The sequence below is a fragment of the Drosophila albomicans genome, chromosome X (genome assembly GCF_009650485.2).
Source record: "Drosophila albomicans strain 15112-1751.03 chromosome X, ASM965048v2, whole genome shotgun sequence".
Lineage (NCBI taxonomy): Eukaryota > Metazoa > Arthropoda > Insecta > Diptera > Drosophilidae > Drosophila > Drosophila albomicans.
Genome location: NC_047627.2, coordinates 29,274,542 through 29,296,467, shown reverse-complemented (window position 1 = coordinate 29,296,467; position 21,926 = coordinate 29,274,542). Strand labels below are relative to the sequence as shown.

Below are 21,926 nucleotides of genomic sequence, written 5' to 3'. Positions count from 1 at the left end.
ATTTTAGTATATTAATTTGGTATACCTTGCAATTAATACTAAATTATATTAACTAAACTAACCCTGTAATGTATTAATGGCTATATTTGGTATATAAATATACTATTCTATTCATAATATACCATAGAGTAAAAATAAAACTGATTATGATTTCGATCTCTACTTTCAATATTAATTATCAATGGTATATTTTGAAAGTATTGATAATAATTTATAAATATTTTAGCATATTAATTATTCTTAAAATGATTACTGAAATGTATAAATGACTATATGTGGTATATAAATATACTATTCTATTCATAATATACCATAGAGTAAAAATAAAACTGATTATGATTTCGATCTCTACTTTCAATATTAATTATCAATGGTATATTTTGAAAGTATTGATAATAATTTATTAATATTTTAGCATATTAATTATTCTTAAAATGATTACTGAAATGTATAAATGACTATATGTGGTATATAAATATACTATTCTATTCATAATATACCATAGAGAAAAAATAAATCTGATTATGATTTCAATCTCTACATTCAATATTAATTATCAGTGGTATATTTTGAAAATATTGATAATTTATAAATATTTTAGCATATTAATTATTCTTAAAATGATTACTGAAATGTATAAATGACTATATGTGGTATATAAATATACTATTCTAGTCATAATATACCAAAAAGTAAAAATAAAACTGATTATGATTTCGATCTCTACATTCAATATTAATTATCAGTGGTATATTTTGAAAATATTGATAATTTATAAATATTTTAGCATATTAATTATTCTTAAAATGATTACTGAAATGTATAAATGACTATATGTGGTATATAAATATACTATTCTATTCATAATATACCATAGAGTAAAAATAAAACTGATTATGATTTCGATCTCTACTTTCAATATTAATTACTACCATATTGTATTCCATTTTTTTGATGCACAGCTTTCGGGGTGCTGCGAGATAGAAGTTTATTTGGACTTGAGTGGAGTGAAAGGTCAATTGTTATGATTGTTGTGTTGGTTGCTCTTTTGCTTTTTACTTTTTGCTGTTGCCTGTTTGCTGTTGCTGTTGCTGTTGTCGCTGCTCTATGCTTATGATTGCTGTTTATCTTGCTGCTGCCTGCGATTGTGGTCGATTTGTAATTTGTAATTTAAAGATGCTTGTGTGATAATTCATTTTTGTTGTTGAGGGATTGCCTGTGTGTGTATAAGGAGTAAAATATAAATAGTTAACCAAGTGTTGGAAATTCAGCTTCATCATTCATATTGATTGGATCCGAAGCTGTCTCAAAATCATTGTTGTTGATGGCAACTTGAGTTAGACTTGGCTGAGTTTCATTCGCAGTTCGCTGCTGAACTGCATTATCGTTTAGTGGCCTTGAGACCATCCAACCACTGCGATAAGCGCCGCTGCGACGACGATCGTCTTTGAACTTGAACTCGATGTCAACGATGCGCTGTAAGCGACCCACACGCTGTGGATACATCGATGCATCGTAATCGAGTCCATTATCCTCTTCAGATCCTTTCTGATTGCCTTCAGACAACTTTGATTTGTTGTTGCTGTTGTTGTCTTTGTTCTTCTGCAGCACAGTCATGTGCTTCCAATCGGGTTTCTTATTGAGTTCCCCTTCGCCCGGTTTGCGTATGTTGTAAATGGGTTTGACACGTTCACCACGCATCGCTTTCCATTGCTCCACGGTTATGAATTTTCTGTCATCCACCACTTGAGTGTTGTTGCCATCGCCCTCATCTGTCTCCAAGTTGTTGTTGTTGTTGTTGTTGTTGTTATTGGTGTTGTTATTAGCTGCGAATGAAGCTGTCTTTAGTTCGTTTCAATTGTCTCGATCCAACTTGATCACAACTTACTTTTTGCATAGCGAGTTGAGTTGCCACGATAAGCAGCAGCTCCAACTCCAAATCCAGCTCCAACTCCAGCTCCAGCATAACGATTGCTATTGTTGATGATGCGTTGTCTATAGCGAAATTGTGGCTGCTGCTGCTGTGGTTGCTGCTGTTCTGGTTGCTGCTGCTGTGCTTGCTGCTGTGATTGTTGCTTTGGTTGCTCCTTTGGCTGTTGATCTAGCTGTTGTTGTGCCTGTTGCTCTGGTTGTTGCTTTGATTGCTCCTGTGGCTGTTGCTGTGGCTGCTTTGGTTGCTGCTGTTGCTGTGGCTGTTGCTGTGGCACAGCTCGCGGTGTTTGTTGTTGCTGCTGCGATTGCTTCTCCTCCAAGATCGGCTTAATCACATTCTTATTCTTATTGCGTTTATTTTTCGACTGTTGCTGTTGCTGTTGCTGTGGTTGCTGCTGTTGGCCAGCAACTGGTTCAACGGCATCGTTGCCATCAGTCATCAGTTCATCGTCGTCGATGAAGAGCAACTGATAGCGATTTTCACTCAAATAATCCATTTCTTTTTCTGTTTTCGTATAAAATTAGAAAATTTTTTTACGCAAAAGATTTTTTTTCGTTTTTTTCTAAATGAGCTCTCGTTGCTCGACAACAGCTCTCATTTGAATTTTCCATCGACTACTTTGGTGTCCGATGGAATGATTGTGGAGACATGTTTGAGAGAAAAATATATTATATATACAAATAAGACTCAAAATTTTGGAAATTTAGAACTTACAGTACTTCAATTTTGGCTGTGAATGTGAAGAGAAGATTGTAGAAAAATGTAAAAAGCAATTCAGAACAACTCCGAAAAAAATCAAAAACAAAAACTTGGATCAAGAAAACGTTCTAAGATTCAGATTGTTTATGTTGAATTCGAAATCATTTCGATCATAAAATAAAATTCAGTTAATTTTAAAACAATGATTGAAGATCGAAATCTTGACTGAAAATATTTTCAACAAAAATTTCTTGTTTCACGATACAACCTTATTGAATAAGATTTTTTTAACTTCTTCTTTTCCTCTCTCTTAATAGTTTCAACAATAAATGAGTACGTTAAAGTAAGGTACATTATATAATTTTACAATTTTTAAAATTTTGCTAGATAACTGAACTGACATCATCTACGCAATTAAATGAAATTTGCGTACTCATAATTATTGCCAGGCAGACACAATTGAAATGCTTCAACTTATTGTATGTCTAATCCTTACAAAGGCTTAACAATATTTATTGCAGACTTTCAACACTTTTTCTCTTGCATTTTTTTATTGTTGCTGCCAAGCTGCTTATGTTCAACCGATTTAAAGCTAGCGCATTAATTTCCTCATTCCTCAAGCGTAATCGACACTCGACGCCATCGCAAAACTTGCGTGCTTTATTTTCATGTGCATTTTTTTCTCTTTACTCTACTTTTTTTTTTTTTCTCCCTTTTTATTTTGATGTACTCTTACACAATTAAAGAGTATTGCAGAGGTTGAGATTCGCGGGCTATGAAGCTGGTTGAATTCATTTTTAAAAATAACGTTTTTTCATTATTTATTTTAAATTTTATTTTATTTATTGTTTCATTTCATTTTCATTTTATTTTTTTAATCTTATTTCGATTTATTTCATTTTGTATAATTTAATTTACTTTCATTTTATTGAATTTTATATTGTTTATCTTTTTATTTGTTATTATATCTCATTTTAATTTATTTTCTTTTTTTTTAATTTATTAAAGATTTAAGGAAAAATGGATTAATTTGCTGCTTCATATAGAATTTATTAAGAAAAAAAAGCGAATTTATTTTGCTTTCAAATTATAGCATTAAAAAAAGTGTATTTAAGCTTCGTCGATTTCTTTCTCACATTAATTCTTTGTACATTCTTGGGCAGAATTTTTTTTTTCTGCAATGCTTCCCCTAGTTACATTAAATTGAACAACTGCTGTTGCAGCAACAACAAAAACAAATGCAAAAACAAAGCAGTATATAAAAAAAAAATAAACAGAAAAAAAATGTCTGCAAACTTTCTACGCGGCCTGCAATTTTCTCTCTAATTACAACGAGCAACACACGTTCGCTGTCAGGTTACTGAGGTTGAGCTTCATCCGTCTGCTCTTCATCGAAATGTGGAGGGGGAAATGTGGAGAGGGGGGGATAAAAATGCAAGGTAATACTAGGAAAAGACTCTGTGTCGCAGAGTTCACGATTCGAAATTAAATGAAAATGAAAATGAAAACAACGACAAGAAGAACACAACAACAAAAATAATGCCCCAAAAAGTTGTTAAACAGGGACAACAAACTAGCTTGAAACACTTGTTATAACTGTCTACGCAACCGCATCGACGAGGCGCTGAACGGGTCTCAACGACTTGAGAATACCCTATACTCACAAATATGTTGAGGTCTATCAGCTTTAATACAAGCCTTATTGGAATTCAGAGTGTTGAATTGAATTTTTAATTCGAAATAGTTTAAATGAAATATTAAATACTAAATACCAAATACCAAATACTAAATACTAAATATTAAGTACTAAATATTCAATACTAAATACTAAATACTAAATATTAAGTACTAAATACTAAATACTAAATATTAAATACCAAATGCTAAATACTTGATTCTAAATATTAAATACTAAATACTAAATACTAAATACTAAATACTAAATATTAAATACTAAATATTAAATACTAAATACTAAATACTAAATACTAAATACTAAATACTAAACACTAAACACTAAATACTAAATAAATACTAAATACTAAATACTAAATACTAAATACTAAATACTAAATACTAAATACTAAATACTAAATACTAAACACTAAATACTAAATACTAAATAAATACTAAATACTAAATACTAAATACTAAATACTAAATACTAAATACTAAACACTAAACACTAAATACTAAATAAATACTAAATACTAAATACTAAATACTAAATACTAAATACTAAATACTAAATACTAAATACTAAATACTAAATACTAAATACTAAATACTAAATACTAAATACTAAATACTAAATACTAAATACTAAATACTAAATGCTAAATACTAAATACTAAATACTAAATACTAAATACTAAATACTAAATACTAAATACTAAATACTAAATACTAAATACTAAATACTAAATACTAAATACTAAATACTAAATACTAAATACTAAATACTAAATACTAAATACTAAATAAATACTAAATACTAAATACTAAATACTAAATACTAAATACTAAATACTAAATACTAAATACTAAACTAAATACTAAATACTAAATACTAAATACTAAATACTAAATACTAAATACTAAATACTAAATACTAAATACTAAATACTAAATACTAAATACTAAATACTAAATACTAAATACTAAATACTAAATACTAAATACTAAATACTAAATACTAAATACTAAATACTAAATACTAAATACTAAATACTAAAACTAAATACTAAATACTAAATACTAAATACTAAATACTAAATACTAAATACTAAATACTAAATACTAAATACTAAATACTAAATACTAAATACTAAATACTAAATACTAAATACTAAACACTAAACTAAATACTAAATACTAATACTAAATACTAAATACTAAATACTAAATACTAAATACTAAATACTAAATACTAAATACTAAATACTAAATACTAAATACTAAATACTAAATACTAAATACTAAATACTAAATACTAAATACTAAATACTAAATACTAAATACTAAATACTAAACACTAAATACTAAATACTAAATAAATACTAAATACTAAATACTAAATACTAAATACTAAATACTAAATACTAAATACTAAATACTAAATACTAAATACTAAATACTAAATACTAAATACTAAATACTAAATACTAAATACTAAACACTAAACACTAAATACTAAAACTAAATACTAAATACTAAATACTAAATACTAAATACTAAATACTATACTAAATACCTAAATATGCTAAATACTAAATACTAAATACTAAATACTAAATACTAAATACTAAATACTAAATACTAAATACTAAATACTAAATACTAAATACTAAATACTAAATACTAAATACTAAATACTAAATACTAAATACTAAATACTAAACACTAAATACTAAATACTAAATAAATACTAAATACTAAATACTAAATACTAAATACTAAATACTAAATACTAAATATACTAAATACTAAATACTAAATAAATACTAAATACTAAATACTAAATACTAAATACTAAATACTAAATACTAAAAACTAAATACTAAATAAATACTAAATACTAAATACTAAATACTAAATACTAAATACTAAATACTAAATACTAAATACTAAATACTAAATACTAAATACTAAATACTAAATACTAAATACTAAATACTAAATACTAAATACTAAATGCTAAATACTAAATACTAAGTACTAAATACTAAATAACAAATACTAAATACTAAATACTAAATACTAAATACTAAATACTAAATACTAAATACTAAATACTAAATACTAAATACTAAATACTAAATACTAAATACTAAATACTAAACACTAAACACTAAATACTAAATAAATACTAAATACTAAATACTAAATACTAAATACTAAATACTAAATACTAAATACTAAATACTAAATACTAAATACTAAATACTAAATACTAAATACTAAATACTAAATACTAAATACTAAATACTAAATACTAAATACTAAACACTAAACACTAAATACTAAATAAATACTAAATACTAAATACTAAATACTAAATACTAAATACTAAATACTAAATACTAAATACTAAATACTAAATACTAAATACTAAATACTAAATACTAAATACTAAATACTAAATACTAAATACTAAATGCTAAATACTAAATACTAAGTACTAAATACTAAATAACAAATACTAAATACTAAATACTAAATACTAAAAACAAAATAGTAAATACCAAATACTAAATACTAAATAACAAATACTAAATACAAAATACTAAATAACAAATACTAAATACTAAATATAAAATACTAAATACTAAATACAAAATAGTAAATACCAAATACTAAATACAAAATAGTAAATACTAAATACTAAATACTAAGTACTAAATACTAAATAACAAATACTAAATACTAAATACTAAATACAAAATAGCAAATACCAAATACTAAATACAAAATAGTAAATACTAAATACTAAATACTAAGTACTAAATACTAAATAACAAATACTAAATACTAAATACTAAATACTAAATACTAAATACTAAATACTAAATACTAAATACTAAATACTATATACTATATACTAAATACTAAATACTAAATACTAAAAATATTAAATACTAAATACGAAATACTAAAAATACTTCATCACTAACGTTACATTCATTCAGTATATCTGGCAATTAGCAGGAGAAATGCGAAGCTCGTTTTGTTTTGTATGATAAATGCTGACAAAAACGGGTCAAGTCAAAGGGTGGAGCGGGGGCGTGGCAGCGTTGCCAGACCGAGAGACAACAGAGTGCGTCTTGTTAAAATTGATTGCCTGACCGAAACAAAAAAAAAATGTTGATCACATTGGGCCAGCAGTCAACGACGACAACAAAGAAGAACTCTGGGTTACCTTTCTGGTATTCTGGGGTTTCTACACAGCAAAACAGCATTGATTTATATTTGTATTGACACTTAAAGGAACAGCCTACCCCCAAAAAGCTGCCTCCTGGATAAACAAAGCAATTCCATTGTTCGCCTGTCTGTTTGCCTCGCTCACAAATTTGTCCTTGTCATTGTTTTACAAGTCCAAATGGGAGTCTACAACCGACAGAGTTGAGAGAAAGAGAGGGTAAGAGGGAGAGAGAGAGAGAGACAGAATTGCGAGTTGTGGGAGTTGATGTCGATGTCGATGTCGAAACTCTTTCAGTTAAAAGCACAAAATGTATCGATTAACAAGAACAACACGCAGCAGTAGAAGAAGCATAACAAGAATAAGTGATTTGCCTTTAAATGTCGCACGCAAAATGAATGTGGCACTTGCAACCGAGACGCAAGCACAAAGACAGCTAAAGGCGACGAGTGTAGTCGACTGTGAAAATACCTGTCTAATTATTTTCAAGAAATACTTTGAAGATTCTATGAATGTTTTCAACTTATTTCATTATAAATATTTACTTTATTTCATTTCTTTATCAAATGAAAAAAATACTTTTTAATTATAACGAACTTCATACTTATAACTTCATAAGTTAATAAAAAAAAATACTGTTAAAGGGGAAAACAATTTTATATTTAAACATTTATATAAAACCGAAATATAATAAAATATTCACAATATTTTTGAGTAACTTAATACTTAAAAACTGAAATATTAATTTCTTTTCTCTAAAACAGAACTAAAGATATATATATATTTCCTCTTAAGTAAATCAAAAGTAAAAATTAATGTAAATTTAAAAAAATTAAACACTTATCTCTAACCTTTAAAACACAATCGAAGATAAATAATTATTTCTTCTGAATCAAATTCAAAAATACTAAAAAAGCTGTATATTTTAACTTTTATATATAACTGAACTTTAATAATAAATTCGCAATATTTTTTATGGTATATAAATAAAAAAAATACTAAAAACCTTACAAAATTTCGAATTTATTATTAAATTTCGATTTTATATAGAAAAATAATATATATAAAAATATTTAAAAAAAAGAATATTTCAAATTTAGGATTAGCTTTGTCTAGGAATAAATATTTGTTCTTTTTCCAAGTTTAATTATAATATGCTTCATAATTTTACGCTCTGTTGCCGGGTATAAATAAAATATATATGTATATAAAATATTTGTTGACTTTTATTGCATAAAAGTGCTCGGTTTTGCGATGCTCGTCACAATATTTCAGGCCACAGAAATTGCAAGCAGCATTATTGCTGTTGTTGCCATATCCGTTTCCGCTTCAATTGCACAAACATAATCCCCACAATTTGGCATGCCAATTTAGTATTGAATAAACGCCCGGAAATGTGGCCCAGTCACGTCACTCAATTGTAGCATAAATAGTTGTAATTCCTGTCAATTTCGATTGAAATTCTCATATTTCGTTTGGCATATTTTGTGCAGTTACATATCTATATACATATGATATATAAGCCTTTGACAGCTAACGAGTACGCTTAGCAGTAAGCTTTTGTCAGCGTACAGTGCTGATATCAGAAATATTACTCTTTACATTTTAAATCATTTTTATAACTACATATATAAATTATAAATTATTTTCCAATTGTTTGTAGCTGTAAGCTTTTGTCAGCTAACGTGCAATTTTGCAGCAGTAAACTTAAGTCAGCATGCAGCGAGTATGTTTCATATAAGTATCTTAATCATCACTCTTAACATTTAAAATATTTGATATATATATAAAAATATAAGAAACATAAAATAACGTGACATTTTACAGCAGAGAACTTTCGTCAGTATTCATCAAGTATGTTAAAAATAGCTAGGCTTTTGTCAGCGTACAGTGTTGATAGCTTAATTATAACTCTTAACCTTTTAAATAATTTGTACTATATATCAAATATAATATATTTTTTAATATTCAAGTCTTTACCAGCTAAATTGCATTTCACAGCAGTGAACTTTTGTCAGCGTGTAAAAGTGTTTCATACCTCAAATATTACTTTAACAATCTTTGTAGTCATTTTCCTTTATTACTTGAACCTTTCTCTATCTGTGCACAATAAAACAAAACAAAAAAAAAAAAAAGTTGAGATTGAAATTCCTGCTCTTTCATAGCTGCAAGCTTTTATCAAAGAGCTCTGCCACAAAGCGAAGTAGGAGATGAAGAGTTGAGTTGAGTTGAGTTGAGTTGAGTTGAGTTGGGGATTCCATTCCATTTTCATAGCCAAATGATTTCGGCTGCTTATTTGCGATTTCTTTTCATTGGCATTTGAAATTTGCGTCGTAAAGCCGCAGCCCTCTTGCCAAACAAAGAACATTACAAAATAAAAAGAACTCAAGGCTGGAAAAGTCGGTAGCAACATCAAAGACTGCAGCAAGCATATGAAATATTTCAATTATTGTCTAGTCTCCTATGTAGACTGAGGTTGCAGATGCTCTCTGTACAGTGTACACATACACAGCATACAGAACAAGGCCCAATTTCTAGGCAACCAGCCTTAAAGGCATTTGCAAATAAATGAATTTTAAATAGATATTTCACTTATTCGTGAAAGTCAAGAGTGTGGCAAACCTAGACGTATAATTACACAACCAAAGCGATGTAGCTTTAAGTTGACCTTCATGCATTTATTTTCTCTCCTTAAGTCAAGGTGGAAATATTGCGTAACACAGATTAGTTTTATTAACTAATTAATAAGGTTTAGAATTAAAAATTATTATTTTAAGGTTTTCTAAAATTTTCATAAAAAGAAATAGAACTCAAGTACTAAATGTTAGACCTTTTATTTCTGTTTACAAATTTAAAATCTTTTAAAAGAATCTCAATTTTAAAAATCACAAATATTCCTTCAACAAATTTTAAAGTTTTAGGAATAGGAATGCCAATGATATAAATTCAGAAAGAGCTATGTACAACTTGTTTGTGAACAGGAATCCAATCAATAACTCCTTTTTAGGATTATGAAATATTATGAACAAAATAAAGGGTATCAGAAATCGAGCATTTTTATTTCTAAATTACAACTAGTTACTGTAAATATGTAAAAATAACACAGAACAAAAAAAGTAAGAAAACTTAATGAAGAATTTAAAGTTAAGCTTACTAATTACTAATAATAATTATTCAATTACTGGGTAACTTTGAGTCGTGCTTACTCGTGAAGCGCACAGAATTGAATGCAGCTAGTTGGCAAAGTTAGGAATTGAATACAGTACATAATAAAGTTGTGCAACCTTAGAATCTAGATGATATTTGTTACAGGGTATCTATACGTCGAGTCGACTTCATCATAAGAACGATTATGAAATCAGTTTTGAATCTAAGAAATAAAAATAGTAAAAGACGCAATATATGCACACAATAAAGTTGTCCAACCTTGGATAGTATGTAGATAATATATTTATTACAGGGTAGCTGTACGTCAAGCCGACTTCAGTGTAAGTAAACTACACGATCGATTGTGAAATCAGTTTAATAGCCAACAAATAGTAAAAGTAATATAAGAAAGTTGTGCAATCTATGAAACTAGATAATATTTTTTACAGGGTAACTAAACGTCGAGCTGACTTCAGTCCATGTGATCGCTATAGATCGATTTTGAAATCAGTTTTAAAGCTAGCAAATAGTAAAAGAAACAATATATACCCGTAATAAAATTGTGTATGCTTTAGAATCAAATAATATTTATTACAGGGTAACTATACGTCGAGCCGTGTTCAATGTATATGATCTTATTGATCGATTTTTAAATCAGTTTTAAAAGTAAAACAAAAAAGTAAAAGATGCAATATATGAAAATGTTGTATTTACAGGGTAACTGCAAGTCGAGTATGCCTCATCGCATGGTTTTGTAGTTGGTAAGATGCCGATCGATTGGGGGCTGCTATTTTTGACAGCGTGAGAACATCTCTCTCGCTCTCACTCCCACTCGTAGGCCGATGCTGACGAAGATGTGTTTCCCTCTCCCTCTTCCTCTCCCTCTCTCTCCTTCACATCACTTCACTTCTCCCTAACTTCGTGTTGTGCCAAGGCAAATAACACCTGATGTTGTGCGTCATTTTTTACATTTTAGAGCTTAATCCTCCTCTTGCTGTTCATGTGTTGTTGTTACTCTTGTTGTTGTTGTTGTTGCTGCGCCGGCTGCTGAATGAAATGAGGAAGACGCGTGCTGTTGCAGCCTTTAGAGCCTTGGCATCCTGCCATCCTGACTGCCAATTGTTGTGCGTCTCTGCACTGTTTGTTTATCTAACGAGTAAATACGATTTTAATTAAATGTAAATCACATTGTCAACTCACACACACACGCAGAGGCATAAAAGCGTCTCAGTGTGTGTGTGAGAGAGAGAGTGAGATGGATGTGTGGTGGAGGGGGAGGTGGGGACTAAGCGCAGCTGGCATTGGTTTCTCATGTTTTGTGGCTAAAATGTAGACAAGAAATCCTTATAAATACAAATACATACACATACATATGTATATGCATGTGTATTTCACATTGTCTGCGAAAGCTCACATAAACACACACACACACACACGCACACATGCTGTGTTTGCCTTCAACTTGAGCAAAAGCCACAACACCCTTGAGATTATTAATTAAAAGACAAGAAAACATAATTTCTAAATTTACACACATGCAAACAACTCTCACACACACACACACTTTCTTACTTACATACTCCAAGCCGTTACTTGAGAGGTGTGAGAGAGACAACAAGTCAGTTGGCTGCCATTCAAATCGAAGCAACGACACAAAAAACCTAGAATATAGTGTGTACACACTGGCCAATTAAAAACTAAAATGTGTGCATGTGTGTGTGTTGTGCAACACTGGGCATTTAATTGGCTTTCGAAATGGAGCAGACGCAACCGAAGAAAAAGTGCAAAAAGAAGCGGCGACCACGTTGCCTCATCTTTGACATGGTGGCCTTGCCACCGCATCCATCGACGCGACCCGAAGACGTATGTAACTAAACTAAACATTAATTGCAAACTGAACTTTACTTTACTCGTTGAACTTGTTGCAGAATGGCGCCTTGTTTCGTCGCATATTCTTGGAAGTGAAAAGGCCGTTCGAGAAGCGTCTGATGATCCAGGCTATTTTCAATGGACCCTGCGATCCAGCCTTCCATTCGCTTGTCAGCCAATTCGCTCACAGCGCAGCGACAGCGGATGCTGAGCTTGCCGCTCGCACCCCGCAAGAGGCGGCCGCCATAAAGGCGGCGGCATTGCGGGCAGCGGCTGAGGAGGAGGCAGCGGCGAGCAGCACAACGGACAGCGAAGCGGAATCCGAAACGGATAGCGACGAAGATACGAGCTGCAAATAATGCAAAATAAAAGATTCATGCTAAACTGCGACTTTCAAGTCGTGTTGGCAACACTGCACACCGAACATCGAACACTGAACACTGATTGATAGAGCGTAAATCGCAATGGGAGCCCATAACAGTTAGTCATTTGATATCGCAAGTTGGCCGCATGCCAGGCACAGCACAGCATGCTGCCTACGGTAGAGGGGCATGGCGGGGGGTAGCCGCAATGTTGCCAAAACACAGATTACAGTCGCAAGAAGGTTGCTGTTTGTTTGTTTGTGTACGTTATACGAGGGCTGCACAACTCAACGAATTACTTTTTATTATTGTGCAAAATATTAAACTAGCCAATTCGCATTTTTCATACTCTGGTGCTCGCTGCCATAATTAGCATTAATATTAAATTTGTGTTGTTATTTTTGTAAATAAATTCATACACAGTTTAAATTCATTAGCTTTTTTGCATGTGCAAAAAAATACTAAATACTAGCTTTCCTATCTCAAATTTACTGACTGTTATGGCACGATCCTTGCGTCGTGACGTCACAGCCACCCACTAGTCCAGCCGCTTGCTGTGACAGCCGTACGTCACTTGGCTGCTATGACACGATCAAGGCAATGCTGACGTCACACCCAGTGGTCAAGCCTCCTCACACGCACTGACAACCTTAAACTTGAAAGTATGCTATGGCAGTTACGCACCTTTAACAAGTGTCGATGACCGCGCTTTTTTTTTCTGTGCTTCAATTGTGTGTTTTTTTTTTGTATATTTTTTTCTTGTGCATTTAAAAAGTGTTAAACATGTGTATTGAAGCGAGCAATTGTGTTTAAAAGGAGTTGGTGAGTTGCATATTTACGTAAATTGTTGCTAAGGCAGCTAACAAGTTTTTTTCAAAAATGTGCATGTGTGTGTGTGTGTGTGTGGGCGTGAGGAATGTGGCTTGTGCCTTTTTTTCTTTTTCTTTCTTTGAATAAGGATTGCGACTTTGTGACGACGACGACGACGACGACGGCGGCATTGTCATCGTTTATGTCGTCAAAGTGAAAATCCATGCGAGAAATTATATGTCAAAGTTTCACTTTTGATATGCAAAAGGCAGAGCGAAAGAGACAGAGGGAGACTGACTTGACATCGTCTTGGTACTGACATGGTAGTGGGATGGTGGGGGAGGGGGAGCTGTTGCTTTCTTCTTCTTCTTTTTAGTTTTCTGTGTGCGCTCTCAATGCGAATGTTCGCTGAACGCTCCAGTGACGCACTGACAAAGACACATTTTTCCAGGGCAACAAAAAGAAAGAGGAGTGTGTGCGGTGGGGGTGGGGAAGGGGGGTCAGAAGAGTTCTCTAGCAATTACTTCGCTTTGCTTCTTCTTCTTCTTCGTAGGATGTCATTGAAACGTATCCGGCCTTTTTTAGCCTTTCCTTTTCGCTCTCACTCGCTTTGCGGCAGTTGGCTTTTTTTTTTTTTGTATGTAGTTTTTGTCTATGGCGGCTACGGGCTGACTGCGTGGACTGTGTTTCCTCTCTGTTGACTTTTCCTAGGGTTCAGTGGCGCCAACTCTCGACTTTGTCTATTTCTCTTGGTGCCACCGCATTCAGCATCAGCATCAGCATTTTCCGGCGGCATCTTCTGCTGCAACTGCTGTTGTTGTTGCTGCTGCTGATGTTGCCTTCCATTCAAAGCAAATGTAATCTACCCTACTTTGCACTACTGGCGGCGCCATCTGTCGGCTGCGGTTGCGGCAACTCAACTGCATTCAATGCATTCTCCACTCTCTCACACACACACACACACACATACGCATGGACAGGCAGCGCCATCTCTCGACTGTCTCTTCTCTTCTCTTCACTAGCTTGGCAATTTTTCTTTATTCTGTTTGCGCACTTTGGTTAATTTGATTTCGTTTCGTTTCGTTGCTGCCTTGACTTTGAATGCGCTCGTGTGCGTGTGTGTGTGTGCAAACAATTGCATTTGGTCTGGTCACACTGACAGTTACACACATAGCTGCGTATATGTATTTCCTGCATGTTAAATTACTGCAATTGAAATGCGTATTTTATTAAGTCACAATAATGTCTATGAAACCATACAAATTTTAAATAAATTTATAATAAGCATTTGATCATTTGACAGCCTTTGCTTGCGGCTGCATTATGGCCGTTTACACTGTATTATATACATATGTACACTTCATTTGAACTTAGCATATAAAATTTACTTAATTTAAAGAAAAAATGCATACAAATCAAGTGATTAAAAATTGTTGATAACATGTTTTTAATAAGCATTTGATCATTGGACAGCCCTTGCTTTGTATGTGGCTGCATTATTGCCGTTTACACTGTATTATCGTATATACACTTCATTTGAACTTAGCATTTGAAATTGACTTAATTTAAAAAAGAAAATGCTTACAAATCAAACGATGAAAAATGTTTGATAACATGTTTTTAAATAAGAATTTGGTATGAGCAAGCCAGGATGTCATTGCTTGCGGTTGCATTATGCCGTTTACAACCGACTGTATAAACACTTTATTTGAGCTTAGCATGTAAAATTTACTTAATTTAAACAAAAAATGCATACAAATAGTGTGATGAAAAGTTGTTGATAACATGTTTTTAATAAGCATTTGATCATTGGATAGTCCTTGCTTTGCATGCGGCTGCATTATGGCCGTCTACACTCGGGTGTATTAACACTTCAACTTAGCATGTGTAAAATGCATTAAAATAGTGTTATAACATGTAATTCTTCTTTAATTCAGTTGATCAATTTTACTCATTTTTAATAATCATTTGGTCATTGGACAGCCTTTGCTTTGCATGTGGCTGCATTATGGCCGTCTACACTCGGGTGTATTAACACTTCAACTTAGCATGTGTAAAATGCATTAAAATAGTGTTATAACATGTAATTCTTCTTTAATTCAGTTGATAAATTTTACTTATTTTTAATAAGCATTTGGTCATTGGACAGCCTTTGCTTTGCATGTGGCTGCATTATGGCCGTTTACACTCGAGTGTATTTACATGCATTAGCATGTGTAAAACGCGTTAAAATAGTGTGATGAAAAATTGTTGATAATATGTTAATTCTGCTTTAATGCAGTTGATAAATTTTACGCTCACCTTTCAATTACCTTAAAGTTCAGCTATTAATTGGCGCCGTGCATGCAAAGCACCTGCCAACTGAGGCGCATTAATGAAATGTGTTGTGCAGATTAATTGACAATCAGATAAATTCAGACTATAAATAGCTAATAAGTATCTCTCTACACTTTTTATTTAATTACCTTAAAGCTGTCTCAGTCACATAGTCGCAAAATTTCGCTTACCTTACAACGAATGAAAATTCCAATTGTGATTGATTGTGGCAATCAGAGGAAATAGTTAATAATGAATTTTTGGCCAAACTGTCCTATTGATGCTATGCGTCATGCTAAATGTGTGCTAATTAAAGCGCTTCCGTTGAGATTGATTGACAATCAGAGCAATGGAAATTTATAAATATTTGATAAGCATTTCGTTAACTCTACATTCAAATGAAGGCAAAGGAATATGAGTTAAGTTCTTGTTCCTTTTTGTAAGTAATTCATCTTTCTTCTTGACTCTCAACTTGAATCGACTCGACTTGACTTGACTCGACTCGATTCTCTTTGGCCATTGTTGCCTAATAAACGTTGGGGGGCCTGTCAAGCGGCCATCGTTAGACAGGCTCCAGAATTTATTGAGTCCATTAAACGCAACATTGGTTGCCACTTCTCTCTCTCTCTCTCTCTCTCTCTTTCGCTCTGATTGGGCTTTTGGTATTTTCGGGTTGGAAAGGGAGGAGAAGAGGAATTCGCGACGCCAGTGACATGCAATTTATTGCTGGGCGGTAATTGGCAGTCCAAAGTCGAGTCCGTTGTCGTTGTCCTGCTTTGCTATCCTGCCAACCAGCTAGCCAGCCAGCCTGTTTATTAATAAATTGTCACTTGCAACTGGCAGCACAAAACACACATATGACCAGCTCCGTAACTCCGAGCTGCAGTTTGCTGCTTATTGGACATTATTCTTGGCTGTCAGGCGTCGAGCGTCGTGCGCCGGGCGCCAGGAGCCAGGAGCCAAGAGCCTGGCGCCATCAGGACAGCAGTCAGGAGCATTGCCAATTAGCCGATATCATCGTTCATCCAGGGCGTCAGACAATCGCTCTGCCTCTCTCTCTCTGTCTCTCTCCCTCTCTCTCTGTCTTTTTCTCTGCCTAATCCCTGTTAAGCTTTATCGAAATTGTATCATTATCATATCTCGAGTGCTGCCAATTTTTTGGCAACTCCTCCGACTGCGACTTTCTCTCTCTCTCTCTTTGTCTGTGTGTGTCGGCGTTTCTATCTCCTCTATATCTTTATGTATACCTGAGGGAAATCTGCTCAGCCGTATGACCAACGACCACATGACCGCACTTCATCCGTTTGCTTATTGGCAATCTTTTTGCCAATACGCTTCGATTTTGCCCGCTAACAACTTTCTTTTTTTTTCCTTTCATTCTTACACTTCTTTATACTTAGACGCGTCGAACTGCTGCTGCTGTTGTTGCTATTGCTGGACTCTTAGTCTAAGCTGCTTATTATCCTTTGGGACACACACACACACACACACATACAGACGCACGCATTTTCGCAGCGCGTTAATTGGATTTTGAGATGAAAGAAGGATTCTATTTTCTCTTATTTCTTAAACTAAAGCATCTTAAATTCCAAGTGCTTCTTCGTTCGTTCTCTGCCTCTGCCTGCGGTTGCTGTAGTTTTCCTTTCATTATACCCGCTACCAATAGGGTAAAAAGGGTATTATAAGTTTGAGGATGCTGAAGATGGCAGAAGATGGGATATCCGACCTTATAAAGAATATATATTTCTGATCAGCAGTCATGCCCGTCTCTCCGCCTACTTACTACGGATCTTAGTTGCTTTGGCTGACAATCTGGTATATTTTGGACTCTATAATTATATACCAAATGCGATATATGGTATATTCAGGTATTTTTTCATATTATGGTAAATTTTGAATGTAGTATTATAACATTCAAAAAATACCAAAATTAACTATCTGCATCATTGGGTATATTTTCAGTATTTTTACAGTACTTTAATATATATTAAAAATAACACCGCACTCTTCTTCCTTTATTCACAATGATTAGTGGGTATCTCACCATCGAGCATTTGGTATATTTTTGGTACTTTTTGCAGTATATTAATTTAGTATATTTTAAAATTAATACCGCACTAATAAATGTTGGTAGCGCGTATCTCACAGTCGAGCACACTCGACTGAAGCTTTCCATTTTTTAATTTTGCTCTTTTCAATTGCAAAAACAAGACAAAACACAACACAGCACAGTGTGACCATATTCGCTATGCCAAAAAATTTGCTTTAATTAGAAATTAATAATCAAACAATTTGAACATGAACGAAATTTGCTAATGCAATTAACTGTTAAAATACTTGTTCAATATTTGCATTTTCAATTTGTGTCTTCACATAAATGAGTTAATTCATATTTGACATTTTGCGATATATTAATTGACAAATCAACAATTAGAATTTTTGGCCAACAGTTTTAATCAAAATTTGCATATTAAATTTGATTTAATGATTGGAAAATCAACAAGCGATCAATCAATTTAAAGCAAATTACAAATTTAGTTTATCGACATGGCTTTCTCTCTCATATATTAGACATATTTTAAGACTCGAACAATATTGTGACATTTAATCCTACTTATATTTATCGTATCAGATTGCGTTTAGGTATTCAGTCGAATGACATTCCATATGCACATACAAATACATATGTAATTGTAGTGTATGTTGGGCAATTATCAGAGTCATTGTTGTGGCCCTTTATTGACATTTGAGTAACCTCAATAAATGGCTTAAGAGCTTAAATAGATATTATGGAGCGACAGCACAAAGTTGGCAGTTGATGTCTAATTTTAGGCCGAAGAATAGAATATTATTTGAAATTAGAATCTTAATTCAATTGGTTGTCTTATTATTGATCATTATTTTAATAAAAATCCGCCTTCTATCTGGCAACGCTTAACGTTTGTGCTGCCATTTGATGCTTAACATTTGGAAATAAAAATCATTTTTGTTTTATTAAGAATCATTTTGATTGTTTTCTACATAAATTCTAAATTTTATTTTGCTTGCTTGAATGTGATACAAATCCGCCAGCTGTCTGGCAACGCCAAAGTTTGTGCTGCCACTTGATGCTTAATATTTGGAAATTAAAATCATTTTTGTTTTATTAGGAATCATTTTGATTGTTTTCTACATAAATTCTAAATTTTATTTTGCTTGCTTGAATGTGATACAAATCCGCCAGCTGTCTGGCAACGCTAAACGTTTGTGTTGCCATTTGATGCTTAACATTTGGAAATAAAAATCATTTTTGTTTTATTAGGAATCATTTTGATTGTTTCATACCTTTTTTAATACATCAATTCTTAAATGTATTTTGAGGCATATGAAGCATAGTAAAAAATGCTGTCTGGCAACGCCAAAGTTTGTGCTGCCATTTAATGCTTAACTGTAGGGATATCGAAATCATTTTTGTTTTATTAGGAATCATTTTAATTGTTGAAACATAAATTCTCAATGGTATTTTGCTTGCTTAGAACATGGTAAAAAATCAGCATGCTGTCTGGCAACGTCAAAAGTTTAAGCTGCCATTCGATGCTTTACTTTTAGAAAGGTATATCATTTTAGCTTTTATAAAGAATCATTTTTATAGTTTAGGACCTTTTTTTTAGTAATTAGCTAGCTTGGAATATGCTAAGAAACCGCCTACTGTCTGGCAACGCCAAAAAGGGAGTGTTGCCATTTGTTGCTTAACTTTTGGAAATCCAAAATCATTGTTGTTTTATTAAGCATCCTTTTGATTGCTTGGTACCTTCTTTAATATATCAATTCTCAATTGTGTATTTAAGCTTAAGCCTCCTAACCAGTTATTAAATGCTTTTTGTGTGCACACAATCTGGCAACGCTAAAAGCATTCTCAATCTATCAGTTTTCAATTGCCGTGCAAAAACAGCGACGCCTCAACGCTTTGGCCGTTAATGCCAAAGGCGTCAGTGGGTGGAGAAAGTTGGCAAAAAAGGGCGCACATAATTCATGGTTCATTCTCTCGTCCCAAGTTGGAAGTTGGAAGTCGGATGGAGAAATGAAGCGAGCCACTGTCAGTTTCGGGTACAGCCCTCGAAAGTCTCACAGACTCAGAACGAGTCGAGACGATGCTAACAAGCACATTAATAATATCTTAACGGAGACGTTGAAGTGGCGCCCACGCCCACGCCCAAAAAAAAAAGCGAAAAAAAAACTAAAGCAAAACTGCCCTGGAGCCAGTAAAATGATCGTCTTCGTCTTTGCGTCTTTGGCCTTGCCTCAATGCAGAACGTGGTCGAGCACAAAATGCAGTTAATTAATCATTTGAAGCAAAAGTAGTTTGGTGCTTGATTTATTTTCGGGAGACGACGGGACGACGACAACGAACAACAAAAGTTGCAAGTTTTTTATCTGACCGCAAAAATAGGATGAGGAAGAGAGAGCTGCTTGCTTCCCTCCACCCACGGCTAGATGGCGCCACAGATATTAAAAAGTGCGATGGGAAAAAACAAGAAAGGAAACGAGTCACCAACAAATAACATATAAAAATAAAGGATGAAGGAAGTAGAGAGAGAGAGAGAGAGAGAGACAAAACGGAAGGCAGCGGAGTGCGTCAGCATTGACTATGAGTCGATTAATTAAACCGCAAGCGTTTAAGCGGCAAACCGCAGCAGTCGAAGCTGAAGCTGAAGCCACAACGGCATTGAAGTTTGCTTTAATTTGACTTTCACTTTTGCCAAAATAACATGGCCATCGGAAAGAGAGACGACAAAAGAGTGAACGAGTGAAAGAGAGATAGAGAGAGGAAAAGAGGGAGAGAGAAGGCAACGCACACGCGTCTCTGCAGGTTGCCATGCTGTGAAGGAGGACAGCAGAGCACACACACACACACACACACATATACACACTCTCACCTACACACACTCACACACATAGACCAACACACTCTCACACACACACACACACACACATGGAGTCCCAACGCGGCAGAGGCAATCAAATTTCGTATTAATTATGTGCTTAACCAAACACCTCTGAGAGAGCGGGGGCGTGCATAGCATAGCATGAGAGGGGGGAGGCAATGAGAGGGGGGGGGGACTGTGCAAATTGTAAAACTGTCAGCTGGGGTCACGTTGGTTGAGGATTATGCGACGATGAGCACGGCCAGAACCAGAACCAGCAACGAGAAACGAGAGAACCGAAAATGAGTGCTCCAACTAACACACACACACACACACACACACACACCAACACACAGACAATGCACACAGTCTGTTGGGCATACGGGTCAGGGACAAGGCAATAATTCTTTGGTTTGGTTTTCACATTTTGTCGGCAGGAGGCGACGCCTCTGTCGAAAATCCTTTTGCGGCTTATGTTCATACTGGCGACACATGTCACGGGTCAGTTGCTGCCACACAGGCTTACACATGTGTATGTGTGTGTGTTTTCACCCATACACCCACACACACACACACACACACATCTTCATACTTTATTTGCATAAAGCAAACAGGCGAACACAGTCTTGTTTAAACTTACAAGTATCTGCGATCAACGGAAAAGTCATTTGCGCTTGCGTACAATTATGTTTAACAAAACGAATATATTTTGTGTACTTAACTGGATCGAAAAATAAAGCCAGAGAAAAGCTATTAAATTCAATTTGAGTTAGCTCAACTTCTCAAACGAAACAAAAATTTACTTATATCAAATATTAACGCTGGCAAATCTGCGTAATATTTAGAACAACAAATTTAATTTTGAACTAATATTTTAATTTGTAGTACACTTTTAGATATATATTGTGTACTTAACTGCATCTGAAAATTCAATTATGAACTATAGTTATTATTGCATTTAGCTTCAA

At 33.4% G+C, this 21,926-nt stretch overlaps 2 protein-coding genes across 3 annotated transcripts; one reads left to right on the top strand and one right to left on the bottom strand.

Annotated features, from left to right (window-relative positions):
- Nucleotides 1–936: 936 nt before the first annotated feature.
- LOC117565717 (probable serine/threonine-protein kinase dyrk1) lies at nucleotides 937–2,537 on the bottom strand. Of its 2 annotated transcripts, none has more exons than XM_052008731.1 (2): nucleotides 1,889–2,537; nucleotides 937–1,838 (listed from the first exon to the last, which is right to left on the bottom strand). In XM_052008731.1, exons 1-2 carry the CDS (start codon nucleotides 2,427–2,429, stop codon nucleotides 1,249–1,251), a joined length of 1,131 nt encoding a protein of 376 aa, XP_051864691.1. In that variant the 5' UTR covers nucleotides 2,430–2,537; the 3' UTR covers nucleotides 937–1,248. The 2 variants fall into 2 exon arrangements, with proteins under 2 accessions (XP_051864691.1, XP_051864692.1); XM_052008732.1 differs by having other exon boundaries at nucleotides 937–1,826; nucleotides 1,889–2,534.
- A 9,787-nt stretch (nucleotides 2,538–12,324) lies between these two features.
- LOC117577949 (uncharacterized) lies at nucleotides 12,325–13,136 on the top strand. The gene is made up of 2 exons (XM_034262984.2): nucleotides 12,325–12,560; nucleotides 12,626–13,136. The coding sequence occupies exons 1-2, from the start codon at nucleotides 12,453–12,455 to the stop codon at nucleotides 12,923–12,925; spliced, it is 408 nt and encodes a 135-aa protein (XP_034118875.1). The 5' UTR covers nucleotides 12,325–12,452; the 3' UTR covers nucleotides 12,926–13,136.
- The last annotated feature ends 8,790 nt before the right edge of the window (nucleotides 13,137–21,926 follow it).